The sequence below is a fragment of the Calonectris borealis genome, chromosome 15 (genome assembly GCF_964195595.1).
Source record: "Calonectris borealis chromosome 15, bCalBor7.hap1.2, whole genome shotgun sequence".
Lineage (NCBI taxonomy): Eukaryota > Metazoa > Chordata > Aves > Procellariiformes > Procellariidae > Calonectris > Calonectris borealis.
Genome location: NC_134326.1, coordinates 5761576 through 5775031, shown reverse-complemented (window position 1 = coordinate 5775031; position 13456 = coordinate 5761576). Strand labels below are relative to the sequence as shown.

Sequence of the window (13456 nt, the reverse complement as noted above, 5' to 3'; positions counted from 1 at the left end):
AATCTAAATAAAAAAGGGAGTTAATAAACTACGTTTCACACTGGGTTTAGTAAAGGCAGTGTCAGCTAAAGCCAGGCTATAAAGAGACTTGCTTCTCTGCTGAGGTCCAAATACCAGAAAAAAGGCATAAGATACCGTTTATGCAAACTCATCTTTAAATATCACAGGAAAGATTTTTTCAGTAGTGAAGGTTAAAAGAATGCTAACATCTACTTTACGCTTCTGATGAATTACTAATATTAAAATGCACCATACCCTTCACTGAGGGCTCTGGATTTTTCCAGGTCTTGGATTACATTCAAAAGGACTTTAATCTTCTCCTGGTTCAACTGCAAGGATTCCTCTACAGACTGCAGCCTGCCTTGTAGGGCACAGAGTTCGCCATGTGACAAATGAATTTGATTTATTTTGCTAATCTCTTTGTTGGTTTGTGGTTTTATTTCATTCCTTGGCAGATAAGACTTCATGTGAAATCCTTCTAAACAGCTGTTACACTGGGAAACATCTGACTGGGTGGAATTTTTCTCGATTTCAGTTTTACATGACAGAATAGATTTTGATGCATTGCTGCTGGTCAATGACATTATTGTGTGATCATCATTTGTTAATGTCACACAGCTGGAATCTGTTTTGTGCTCTCCTGCCTGTTGATAGTCTCTGAGGAAACAAGGAGATGAACTGTGATTTGATGGAGGTGATAATGGAGTAGTTTCCTTACTGCTTGCATCTTTGCTGGCTACAAGTGACTCATAATTATCTGCTTCACAAGAGTCAGAATGAGGATTACATTCACTGCAGTTAGTAGAATTGCTTAGGCAAGGGTATGCTTTTTCAGAATTAGATGACAGCGTGCTGTTTTCATTATTTTCATTGCTATTTATGATAGTAGAAGAATGCAGTGAATTACTTAAATTCATGGTTGTGTCTGGTGCATCCATGGAAACATTGCTGTCTTGTGGAAAACTCACATGTATGTATTCAGGCACCTGTGTAGAAACAGTTGTCTTCTCTGATACTGAGAAATCATCTGTGTGGATAGGTCCATTGCTTTGTGCTTTTGATAGTCTTTGACTTAACTGACGGTCCACCTCACTATTCCTAAATCCATCTTCCAAATTATTAGTTATTCTTAAGTAACAGAGATCTGAAGACATAATGTCTTGTTCAGAAAGATTGCCATTTACTTGGATAGAATTTACAGGCTCGGTTTGCATTTCTGTTAATGATTTGCTTACTGTAAGCTTTTTCTTTTTAAAAACCGGGAGGTGTTTCCTGAGGCTAGGAGATGTTTGTATGGCAATATTCCGAAGCCCCTTCTGAGACCTTGGAAAAGATGGAGATGGATGTAGCAAAGAACTATGATCCCTAAATATTTCTGGTTTTCCAGTCGTGACTGCTATGTCTTGGGCAGGATTAATATCCAATTCTGTCTTTGAGTTCACACCATCATCCTTGAATCGAACTTGCTGAGATTTGGTCCTGCGGTGGTGTGGCTGTCTCATAAAATCAGCTGAATCCAAGCTGTTCCTTTTCAATAGCACTGGGCGCATTTTCATGTTTTGCTGGGCCATTGAATCGCAATTTAAAGTCTGTAAGTAACGTGTTTCTTTGCGACCCATTTCATTTGTCATTTGAACTGTGTATTAAGATTGTTCCTAAGATGTAAATGAATACCTTACTCCTGAAGAAGCTAAGCTTTTCATTCTTCTTGTTGTTATTATGTATACTTTTAGCTGACATGCTCTCTTTAGGGATGCTCTTTCAAATTTAATTGCTGATTAGACCAAACACTAAGGTAAAGAAATTGTATATCAAATGTAAGGAAAGATTTCTTCTAGCTAGGGAATGCAGAAATCCTTGTGTTCTGGAGCTAACATGATCTTTGTATTACAAAATTGCAACAGGCCGTTATGCTTACAGTTAACTAATTTAAAGGTAAGGTTGAGTCTGTGGCTTTCCTGATGGTTCTTTTTTGACAGTCAGCTCTCCATTAGTCATCCAGCTTTTTTTATGATGGACCAGTCACATAAGTTTTATTTGCATGTTATCTAAACAACAAGCGTAATAACTTTTGGGGGCATTTTCATTTCTGATGCATAGTTTTGCTGATGGAATATATCCATTAATACCAAACTGAATTGCTTTCTTTAGATAGAGTTTTTCTTCTTCAGCCATCTTTTTAATGTTGCAAATGAAACTAATCTTCCCAAACAGTTAAGCAAAATGTAACCACTTTTGACGAGGCAAAAATACAGCATCCAGTGGATTTCAGTGAGAGAAGTTACTGATGTGTAGTAGTTAATTCAGTTCATGCAAATACAAGGCCAATCATATCCAAGGGACTGTTTCGTTTGGGGGAAGTTCTGTAAATACTTTGGCATCAGCAGAGTGGTCCAGATGGAATAACCAGCAAATGCAGAATAACAAGAAATGTTTCCTGAAAAGAAAAAGACAACAGTTGTAGATTAACTGCCAAGCACTCTAATTTTCTTCTGCTCTCTCCTAACAACTTCTTATCTCCAGTGGTTTTGTAACTTTGGCAGTGAGATATTTGTATAGAAACTGAAAAATGTTTTATAATTTTGAAGTGCCTAAAGTTTTCTTCATATGAAATACAAACCACCAAAAATGGATACAAAATATTCAGAGTAGTATTTTTCTCTTTGTGATCAGTACTCATGTGCAGGCCTAAATCTGGTCCCAAATATAGATCTTAAAACTTAAATTTTCAGATTTGAAAATGGCTATTAAATCTTGTTATTGATGAAATATCAAAAAACTGAACAATACAAATGTGAGTTCTTAATTTGGAGGCAAGTTGAGGTTTGGGGAAAAAACTCAGAAATTTTTTTTTGTTTTCTTAGAGTTGCTCATTTCACAGTGTTCAGATTTGAGTACAACTCTTGGGCAAGGAAAAATAAATCTATTTTAAAATGCGATTAATGCAAATGGAACCTTTTCTGGGGAGATGAAATCTCTTTCCCATGCAGTATCAATTATTTGGGAATCAAGACTGAAATTGGCTGCATGTACGTATAAAGTGTTCTACTCAGTTTGCATTTACAGACTGGCCTGTAAAGCTGTGGTTTGTCACATTTGTCCAGAGCTCATAATGAAAAAACAAACATTAAACATTTTGAGTGACCAGTAAAAGTTACATTTCTGAAAAACAGTTAGGACAATAATATAGTCATAACAACGATGTATTACATTAGGAAGACTGGAGGAAAGTAAGAGAACATATTTTATTATGGAGCCAACTGTTATCAAAATTTTACTTGCAAGTATTTTAGTCTTTTTCAAGTGTAATATAACTACGAATCTTTTTTGTACCCCAAAAAAATAAAGCTTCCACCCATTTGTCACAGCTGATACTTGAGTTATGAGAATGTTTGCCACAAAGACATTTTATTCATAGGTTAAGGTGTAATGAGCTTTGACTACTTTCCAGTTCTCTGTATTTATTCTGTAAAACCAGTATTACTAGTGAAATTTGAAGTGCTAATGAATTGTCACTCCAAATGCAGATTATGGATGCACCCCCTCCATTGAGTAGCAGGATGGGTTGTTCGTAAATTTGTGCTCAAGTGTACGCATGGATGATTCCTTTAAGCTAGGCAGTCACACCCAGGCTGTTTAATGGTACGTTTTACTGACAGAAGGGTTGTGCAGTGTATTGTTTCCTCTTTCCTGGAATATGAACCCATGTGCTATGATGTGTTGACTGCTGGCACAACAGGATATGGGAAAGGCATGTAACAATGCATTGCTGATGAACATGTGATGTACTAGAGCTGCAGTAAGAAAATATAAAGGCAGTAAAAGTGAAAACTAAGTCTTGCACTTCACCATGTGAGTTGACAGCCTCACATATGACTAGCAATCACATAGGCCAAGACTAATCTTATTGCTTCAATATTTTATGTCAAAATGTAAGTTACTTTGACAGAATTTTGTTGGCAACCTTTCTGTTACAAATTTAGTTCCGTTATGGCTTCCTGAGATAGGACATATAGGTGAGTGTATGCCATATATAGTTTGTTCAAATTATGTACATTTAACTTCTATGCATTTTAGCCAGGACTTATCACTCCAGGTTTCTACAGTATTAAGGATGGTTTTGTTGTTTCTTACCCAAATAATCTGTGTGATAGACTTCCTCACAAATGTGAATTCTCCTACCCAAATCATTCCAGAATAGTTTGAGCCAAAATTCAGTATATGCGATGAATAGTGCTGGACTAGTAGCAGATTTTAAGTCCTGAATTTCAAAACTCACTCATGAGATGTACCTGTATGTGAAATATCTTTCCTGTATTTTTAATAAGTTATTCTAAATCTGAAACCAGCTGCTAGAATAGAATAGCATAGAGATCAGAGGAGAAATTTATGCAAAATATAAGAAATATTCTATGGGATTTTTAATAATCAAACATAGTTTGCTTTTAGGATTACAGTGATTTTTAAGACTGGGGCTAAATTCCCAGCATAGTGTTAATTTGCCGTTAATCCTGTTCCCTGTTAATTCACTGGTGGTTTCATTAGCCTTACTACTTCCATTATCTTAGTGTGCGTTTTATTTAAGCATTGCACAAACTTTACTATATTTAATTTACAAGAATTGATGAGATGGGTGCACTGGGAAGGATCTTGTTACAGAATATAGCAAACTGTTATCTAGCCTCATGTAACATTTAGGCAATGTAATATAATTTAAGCAAAGTAATAATATGATATTATTCTATTATTAAGTTTTAGAAGAAAATGAGTGTTGGATGATTTCACTGCAAAGAGAAATGTTGTGTAAGGTATTGAGGAGACAAATATGTACATTAATACCAAATTTTACTTTCATTATATGCTAGCAGTAAGTCACTTAAATCACTGTTCTGCTTGTTCACTGGAAACAAGTATACACAATAAACAAGTCAAACAGTTTCTGCAAATAAAGTTTCAGTGCCAAGTTCTGAATTCTCATATCGTCCACTAATTACTGGAGGCTTTTTACAGTTTTGTTTGAGAATTTATCCAAATATTGCAGTAGCATTCTCCACTTCCCATCACAGCTGCTGTGCTCCAGGCAGATGGACTACTTTAAAAGTTATACTTGCCCAATTAAATTCAGAAAGAAGCTTTAGAAATCTAATCCTTTGTGTTTTAAATACAAGTAAAAAGCCCTTAAGGGTTTTAGGAGAGCTCTCTACTTTGGCTATAGAGGCATGTGAGCTAGATTCGTGTTTTCTTAATTTGCAAATTGCTATTTTAATTCTGTGTGATTTTTAGGTACCTTGGCATTCACTAGTCTGGGGTTCATCTGAATTGTTGTCATGAAAGTTTTGATGTTGTTATTTATACTAATCAAGCTGAAATAAAAATTATATAGATAGATATGCTCAAATATTTGGATTGAAAACCCAAAGAAGTGAATTTCCATGAGTTACAGGTGTATTTGCTAATTACTAAATGTAAATAACATTTTCGCTTGCCTAGGATGTAATTCCTCGTTCTTTTCTGGCACAGCAATTTACAAGTCTTGTTATGCTCGTTATTTCACATTGACTGAAGTATGAAAAATTCTAAGGATCTATTTTATAAAACTGCTTTCAATATATTAATTTAACTTATGTCACTCATAAGAAAAAGCATATGTCAGTTTTAAATTTATGTCTTGTAATAATAATAACAGTTTTGGTAGGAGAAATTTATTGAGATTTAATGTCTGCCAGGGTTCCCTGACCTCACATCCAGCTATCCATCCTCTTCCTCCCTGTCCCTTCCCTGGGCAGCTGCTCATCAGTCCTGAGGAAATGCCATGTGCCTTGGTTGTTCTGCTTAATTAGCACTGTGATTTTGTTCCAATCTCTTCATTCACTGGTTGTTGAAGCAAGTGGCCTATTAGGTGCTTGATAGTTAATGTTATTTTTAAATGGTGCGTATTTCATGCTCCTCTTTTCAATGTTTTGAGTATGTGAATCTGACTGATAAACATTATTGCATTTTTTTCTTTTGCTTGGCTTATACTGTTAAAGCAAATCTTGATTTTTAAAGTCTCTACATGCTTTGCACACACACTCATTAATGGTGATAGTTACTCTCCATTGTAAATTTATTCTAGCTTCAGTGTATTTGTATTCCGGGGTTTAATAAGTGAATTGCCTGGAAAAGACTATAGTGCAAAGCCAGCCACCTCAAACAGCAATGGAACTGTTTTTCCAACCTCAAGATTGTGTTTTTGAGTTCTTAGAAATGCATACACAGTTTAGTTAGCCAGCCAGGCAGAGAAAATTTGACCACAAGAGATAGGTTTTTTTTTTTTTATGATTATTCTTCCATCTTTCCTGCCTCTGCCTTCCTGATTTCTTGAAGAGAGTCAAACACATTTTTTTGGTTCGTATTTCAGTTTAATGACTGAAACTCTAGGTAGAGGAGTGCAGCTGATAAGGATATGCGGAGATTATGGGAAACTGCATGAAGTGAAAAAGCATGTAGCAAAGGGCAGTAGGGATTTTGGAAGAGTGTAGATGTGCGAGTGTGGTGGTTCTGGGGGTTTTCTGCAGTTTGTGGAAAAAGTTAAATATTTGACATGGTTTTCAAACTCATTCAGTTGCAGTTTGACACCTCAATTTTCCTTTTTACTAGTTTGCTCAAAAAAAAAGTGGTGTTTTTCCTTGTAGTGAAAGTGTGACATATATTTTGCTTTTCTTTTATGCATGTGTTAAAGCCAGTATTTCTTGAAAAACAAGTTTGGACAGACCCTTTTCAATAAATAAATAAAGTCACTAGGCTAAAAGCATTTTGTGAGGGCTTTCAACAGGAAGATGATTAGTGTGATTTACCTTGTTGTACTTTTGAGCATCAGCACTTTAAACTTCCTGATTCATTCTAAATTTTTGCCACTTCCAGATGATCTAGCTGCCAAAGATTAAACAGCAGATGAATTCAAGCATTATAGATACGATAGCTGACAGAACTGTAAGATAATATATTCAGACTGAGTAGTTTTCTGTCATGTCTGATTTGTGTTTTATCCTGTATAATACAGATTTTCTCTGATATCCAGCTAGATGGACATTTCCATTTTAAAGAGTCATCTTGATTTATTTAATTATGGTTTGTGTTTGATAATAAGCTGTTTCCTAGGTGGGAGAATCACAATCCTCAGTTTTTAAGAAATTTGTGTGACTGTCACTTTCCCTTCATGTTGCAAATTCGTAAACTATTGGTGGGACAAAAGGCTGCACGTGTTGCAGTCATTCTGGTCTGCGTGCTTGTTAATGGCTGGATGACAGACTAAACACTGCAGAGGACTCATTCCATATGCAGGTCCGCCCCTCCTTTCAAAAAGAAAAATCAGTGTCTGAAATGAAACTTTTCTGATTAACAAGTACGAATTCACGCTTTAAGTGTGTTGGTTTGGATGTCAGTTTTCTTCGTGTTCATTTTCTCTCTCTGTCAGGAACTTCGACAATAGATGTTGGCCAAACTGTTTAATTTAGCCGTACTTTTTATAAAACTCGTGTTGGCTTTTTTCCCTCAAAATAATGAGAGATGTTGAGAATAACTTTAGATATGCTTCTGAAACCCCTGCAGACTAAAGTGAAACACACATCACCAGATAGCATGAAGAGCTAGAGATGGATTTAAAACCGTTGGAATTGGATGATGCTAAAAATTCTCTCCTTTCCCCTTTTGTCACAATAATACAACCTTAGCTGAACTGCATTCGGTTTCCCTTGTCCACAAGCCTAAATGTAAACAATAGTTTGAAGCTGACTGTCTTTGTTCATCCACAGACCTGAGTCAAGTTTAGATGCTTTGCCTTTTTTCTTCTTTTCAGTGCAGCGCAAATTTTAAACCATGCATTTTGGCAAAATATGATGAGACAGATTGCTACATATTTTTCTTTTGAGGTGTAAAACTTACCGCTGGGATGAAAAATACTCTATCCAACGTGGTAGCAATCTTTAAAATCTAAAAGTATAAAGCAATTTAATAATTTAGTGCTTCTGTAACTGTCACAATTCTTAATGTTATTATCCAAATTTTTCTTTGCTCAGTATTCTCTCAAAGGTAACCTCTAAAGCAACAACACAGTAAGTCATTCTAGGATGGATTACAATGAACATCTTACATTTTTATAACCTAGGAAACCTCAATGGAGTTTACAGTCCTATTTTCTGCAAACTTCTAAGTTCGTTAAGGCCAGAAAGGAATTCATCACAGTCTGGTGGACTGCAGAATGGTTTTTAATAGTTTCATCTTTATTTTAAGGTAACCTTCATGTTTATAGCAGGCTCTTGTATAGTAGCATTATTGGGGGGGGGCGGATTTTGAGAGTCTAGAGTAGAGTAATAATAGAATACCATAAGCAACTTGTAGCATTCTCTTGATGTGGTTGGCTTTAAAGATGGAATAAATAAGGCTCATATTTCATTGAAAACTTCCTACCCTTTTGCTTCATGAAAACACTCCTATGTTCTTCTCATCCTAAAATGTCTATCGAGTATTTTTGAAACATTATTCATTTTCACTTTCGAATTAATCAGTGATAGACTTTTTTTTTTTTAAGATACAGATTGTAACCTTATCAGTACATACTGCTGGGTTACTATTTTGGGGAAAATAAAAGTTGTAATTGAAGTTTTCATTTTATGAGAGAGAAAAAAGATCAAATTGCTTCTGAATAGGTTTTTTCTCTGCATATTTTCCTGCATTGTCTCAGGTTGCAGGGTATTTTCTAATGTTATCATAGACTTATTTTGGGTTGGAGCTGGATTTGGATATTCGTCAGGTTAAGTTAGAATAGCATCTCAGCTATTCTTGCTATCTGAACCATTCCACATCTACTTACATGTTTTTATAGCATCTGTAGCATGGTTCTGCCTCACTCATTTCATGAGTGTCCTCACAACTCCCTAGGCTTCCCCACTCTGAACTAGCGATGGAACATTTCCAGACTATGGAGTTGGAATATTGCTGCTGTTGGTTTCACCACAAATATATAGGTCTGGAGTTGGTGCCATGTCTGCATTTTAAAAAAGTGATATTTAATTCTAATGTTCAATCAACAGCTGTAGCTGTAATATGGACACTGCAATTAGGTGCTATCTTTCACCACCAATGAGTTTTACAGTTTCCAGATTGGAAGTAACTGAAATGATTAATGTTTCTGGCAGTCCTTTAAGAGTCCAAGTCAGACCTGAAAGTACCCTCATGAAGTGCTGAGTTGCACATGAGAAATGAAGTTGTGAACTATGATCATCATCACATGTAATGACTGGATATCTTGGGCCCAGACCACTGAACATCTGTTCAGATACATGTTATTAGCCTACATAGCATGCTGTTGAGGTCAGTGTAACAATTCTCTTGGAAAGCTTTGCTCCAGAATTTGCTGGGATGGTACTATTAGTTTCTGTCATATCTGAGAAAATTTTTACTGGTTGTCAAAAGGGTTTGTGACAAAGTACTGACAAAAACATATGCCACGTTGCAGTTACCTGATGTACCAGTTATATTCTTTAGGACACAGACATAATTAGCAGTTAAATTATTTTAGTAGTCATTAATAGTAACAAACTGAACTTTGGCCCCCAAATTTTTATTAGGGTCTGCAAAAGACTGTCTTGAAAATTCCATAGATGTCTCAATTCTTTTCTCTTTCAAGATTTCGTTTGTTATTTTATTCATTATGCTGTTGCTGAAGTACAGCTGTTTCTTTGATATGCTTTGATTTGTTTCTTGGATTTAACTATTACAATTGACTTGTGCAGTACTTGCTCCACGAACAATGTTGCTGTAAGAATGAATTGTGAGAGTCTTCAAACTAATTCTTTTAGTTTGTTTTATTTCACTGTTTGCATCTGTGCTGCCAAATATCTTCTATGTTACTGGCCCACATCTTGGCACAATTTTAGTCCTCTGTTTCCATCTGTGTACCCTGGTTTTATGCCTAGCAAAGAGGTAGCTGTGGTGAGCTCCCACTCAGTCATTGAGGGTCCAGTCAAGCACTACAGATGCAGCCAGAGATTTCTGCTGATTCACATTTTTTTCTCTCTGGTCAGGACAGATGGACTGGTGAAAAAACCTCTCTTGTCAGGAGGTACCTTTCTACCATAAGTAGAAACTGGGCGAGTTTCTTGGAGCTTTTAAAAAACATAAAGGAAGTGTGAAAAGGAATAAAAGGCAAAGTCAGAGAGAACTTTTTTGGCTTCCTTTTGTATTGCTCTGCATGAAAGCTTTACTTTTTAAAAATCTTGCATAAAAAGCCAGTACATCTGCCTTTACAGGAGAAATAGTGCACGCTCCCAAACCCTGCAAAATCCAGCCAAGTACAGCTTTATTTTCCTTGATGTGGCCTCTTTAAATATAGTGTGAAATTTTATGTTTCTGCAGTGATTTTATTCACAATAACAATACCTCAGCTAATATAATCTTTAAAAAGGTGGGTATATTTATTCAGTTAGAGCTTCAGGCTTAATTTCAAAATGGCAAAATTCTGAAATGGCAAGGTTTTAATGTTCAGAGAACCTATATAGTATCTTTCTGACAGCTTAGTTAGATGCTATAAAGTATATTGCTTTTCCTTGCCTTTTGAACATACAATATAAGCAGTATCTACTGAAGAGAGACAGTCACCAGCTTTATGCGCTAATGTTAACGTGAAACACCATAGTCTAATTATTTTCCAATCATGACTTTTCTTCAATGTCCAAAACTTGTTGCAGATGTCAGAGACTCAAATGAGACTCACGTTCTTCCTTTTATGAAGCTAACATTCAGAGGCAGCACATGGCAATCACAAGTATTTGTTGCTAGCAAAAAACAGAGCAGGGGCAGTCTGTTATGCAGTGAGTGGCTTGGTATGCAAATCTTAATGATTTCACAGAATTTTCTTCCAGAATCTCATTGGCACTGAGGCAAAAAGGCTTTCTCTTTTGAAAAAACCCTTTAAGACTAGAAGGAAGAACTTTTAGCAAACAGATTTTGGATAGTGTTTCTTGCAGAAGGAAATGCATGGAAACATACTGAAAGTTACAAATGAAGTGCAAGAAGGCTTCTGAAGGGAATATTTTCAGATGAAAATGGATGAAAGATGCAGAACCTATAAAGTAAAAACAATCCCCCGAAAGTGCAAATTTGAAGCTTATTGTGATACACAGGAAAAAGCTGGCAGAGAAAAGGAAAGATGAAGCTGCTGAAAGAGATTTTTAAATGGCCTCTGTGTACAGGGGCCAATCACTGATCACAAGAAGGAGTCTTAGTGCTTTGGGTCCCACAGAATGAAACAAAAAGCTATTTATGAAGGTAAATGTGTTTATTATAAGAGACAGAATAATTTGTGTAGCATAGTTTGGTATCTGGAATTTTCTCCAGTGCACAGGTGATCTTGTGTAGTATTCTTCTATTACTTTTTCTCATTGGCCAGTACACGGAATATCCTGTTCGATTGTGTGCACTGCCACAGAGGAGTTCTGTGTATGTTCCTGTACGTGCTCAAATGTTCCCTACTGCAGTGGTTTTGGTAATGCAGAATGAACCTTGCTTAAGCACTTAAGAAATGAGGACCTAAGAAGGGGGCATGAATTTTTTTACAAATCCTGCTAGGAGGTTTTGTGAACCACCTCAAGGGAGGGATCAAGGTGAATGGAGAGGAGGATCCAACACAAATAAGTAATACAGGGTAGGATGTAAGCTTCTGACTTCAGAAAGGGAACATTTCAGTGGTGGAAGAGATTATAAGATTTTATCTCCAAGTAATATTACAGCAAGATTCGAAAATTACTTCAGGTTGGTGAGACTGGGTAGAGAAGATGCTGCGATATTTACTGCAGCAGAAGAATGGACTTAGCTAAGCAAGTTTTAGGAATGAAAATTGAGTGTGGTTTGGCTATACTTTGATTGAGATGATGCAATGCCATTTCGCATGAGGTGCTGAGGATGCACTGAAGGATAAAATCATGATGATCTTATTTCTGAATATAATTTTCCAAACTATGCTACTTGGAATTCCTTTATTCTACTCTAATAAAAATAAAAGTTCAGCTATCTCCTTTGAAGAGATGATACGTTCCATTGGCTGTTTCAGAACAAAAGGCTTCATGAATTAGAAAAGGCTTCTATCTCAATATTTCTTTTGGAGCATGTATTGGAAATTGTTAATACAAGGTTTACTGTCAGGAGATAAGATACAACACATACTTTTCTCTTAAGTGAATAAATTCAGTCACATATATATATATAGCACACAAGTTGGATTTTTTTTTTTTTTTGCAGTGTTAGTTTGCAAAGACAAGTGTTCTTAAAACTGAGAAATTTCTCTTGAAGAAATGCTTGAGTGCTTACAGGCAGATGGAAGTTTTCCAATGTGACAGGTTGGTGAGCTGGAAGGTGTCCAAATAGCTGATTCATAACATAAAATTTCAGTGCTTTTTCTCATATAAATCTGGTATTCTACTATTTTCTTAGTAGTTGAAAAAATACTAGGAAGTACTTGATGTTTGTGTGAAAGTATGCATATGTGATTACACCTTAGATTACTGTAAATTTATATCCGGGCTCTATAAAATGTTAACATATCTATATCTACATGTAGATATAGTTATATAGGTAGCCTGTGTGTAGGCAGATATATACATCTGTGTGTGCATGAGAGAGAGCATGCTGCTTTGCAGGCCTTTGCAGTTTGATTACAGATGTATTTTTGTTCATGAAGCAAAATAAGTAAGTGCTGTTAAAATCTTGTGATCTACTTCAAAACTGTAAATGAGCTTTAGATTGCTGCTAGACACTTTAAATTGCTGCTAAACACATATAATCCCTTAGGCACAAACCGTTGACCAGGTCTGAGACTAGGGGTAGACCCAGCCGCACCTAGACTCCTCTCTGAGAAGGAGTTTAGAGACAAGGGGGTCTATTCTGAACCTCGTGACTCAACAGGAGGGTCTCCCTTACCCTTTTATCCTCAGTCTCTGCACAAATCATTCCAACATAATTCTGACATGATTTTCCCTCTGTATACTTAATCCGTGTAATAAGTACTAGAGTGAACCTTGCCATCGAGTTCTGTTAAGTCATGCTTTTATAAATTTCTATTAAAATCACTTTTTGCTGATACCTTTGCCAGCGATTCTTTAAGCAGCCTCAAAACCACTCATTTGCGACACTTGTGTTATGCACGGATCTGTAGTATTCTTTACATTCATATGTTGGCTGTAACATGCAGTGATAACTTTCACCTTTTAAAATGCATCACAGTGTAGTTAAGTAAGTATCCAACTGAAGCTACCACCTGCATAGAGAGGGATAATAAGGGCCCAGACTGTGGTTGTGAAATATTTCCATTTGTTTTAACTTTGGCAACATATTATTCAAATTTTAATTTCATTCCATTGCATACAAAGAAAAGATATCTTTAGTTTCAATCATACTGATTAAGACAAATAGAAAACATTTA

The 13456-nt window shown here is 35.9% G+C and overlaps 2 protein-coding genes across 2 annotated transcripts in view; one reads left to right on the top strand and one right to left on the bottom strand.

Annotated features, from left to right (window-relative positions):
• DOCK2 (dedicator of cytokinesis 2) overlaps positions 1–13456 on the top strand; it is a 207038-nt gene that overhangs the window by 99199 nt on the left and 94383 nt on the right. The gene's annotated exons all lie outside the window — the stretch shown is intronic.
• The window catches only part of INSYN2B (inhibitory synaptic factor family member 2B), a 36488-nt gene that overhangs the window by 7474 nt on the left and 15558 nt on the right, over positions 1–13456 (bottom strand). Inside the window, exon 2 of the mRNA XM_075163872.1 lies at positions 256–2437. Coding sequence (XP_075019973.1) covers positions 256–1631 — 1376 coding nt within the window. The 5' untranslated portion in view covers positions 1632–2437. The remainder of the gene's footprint in view (positions 1–255; positions 2438–13456) is intronic.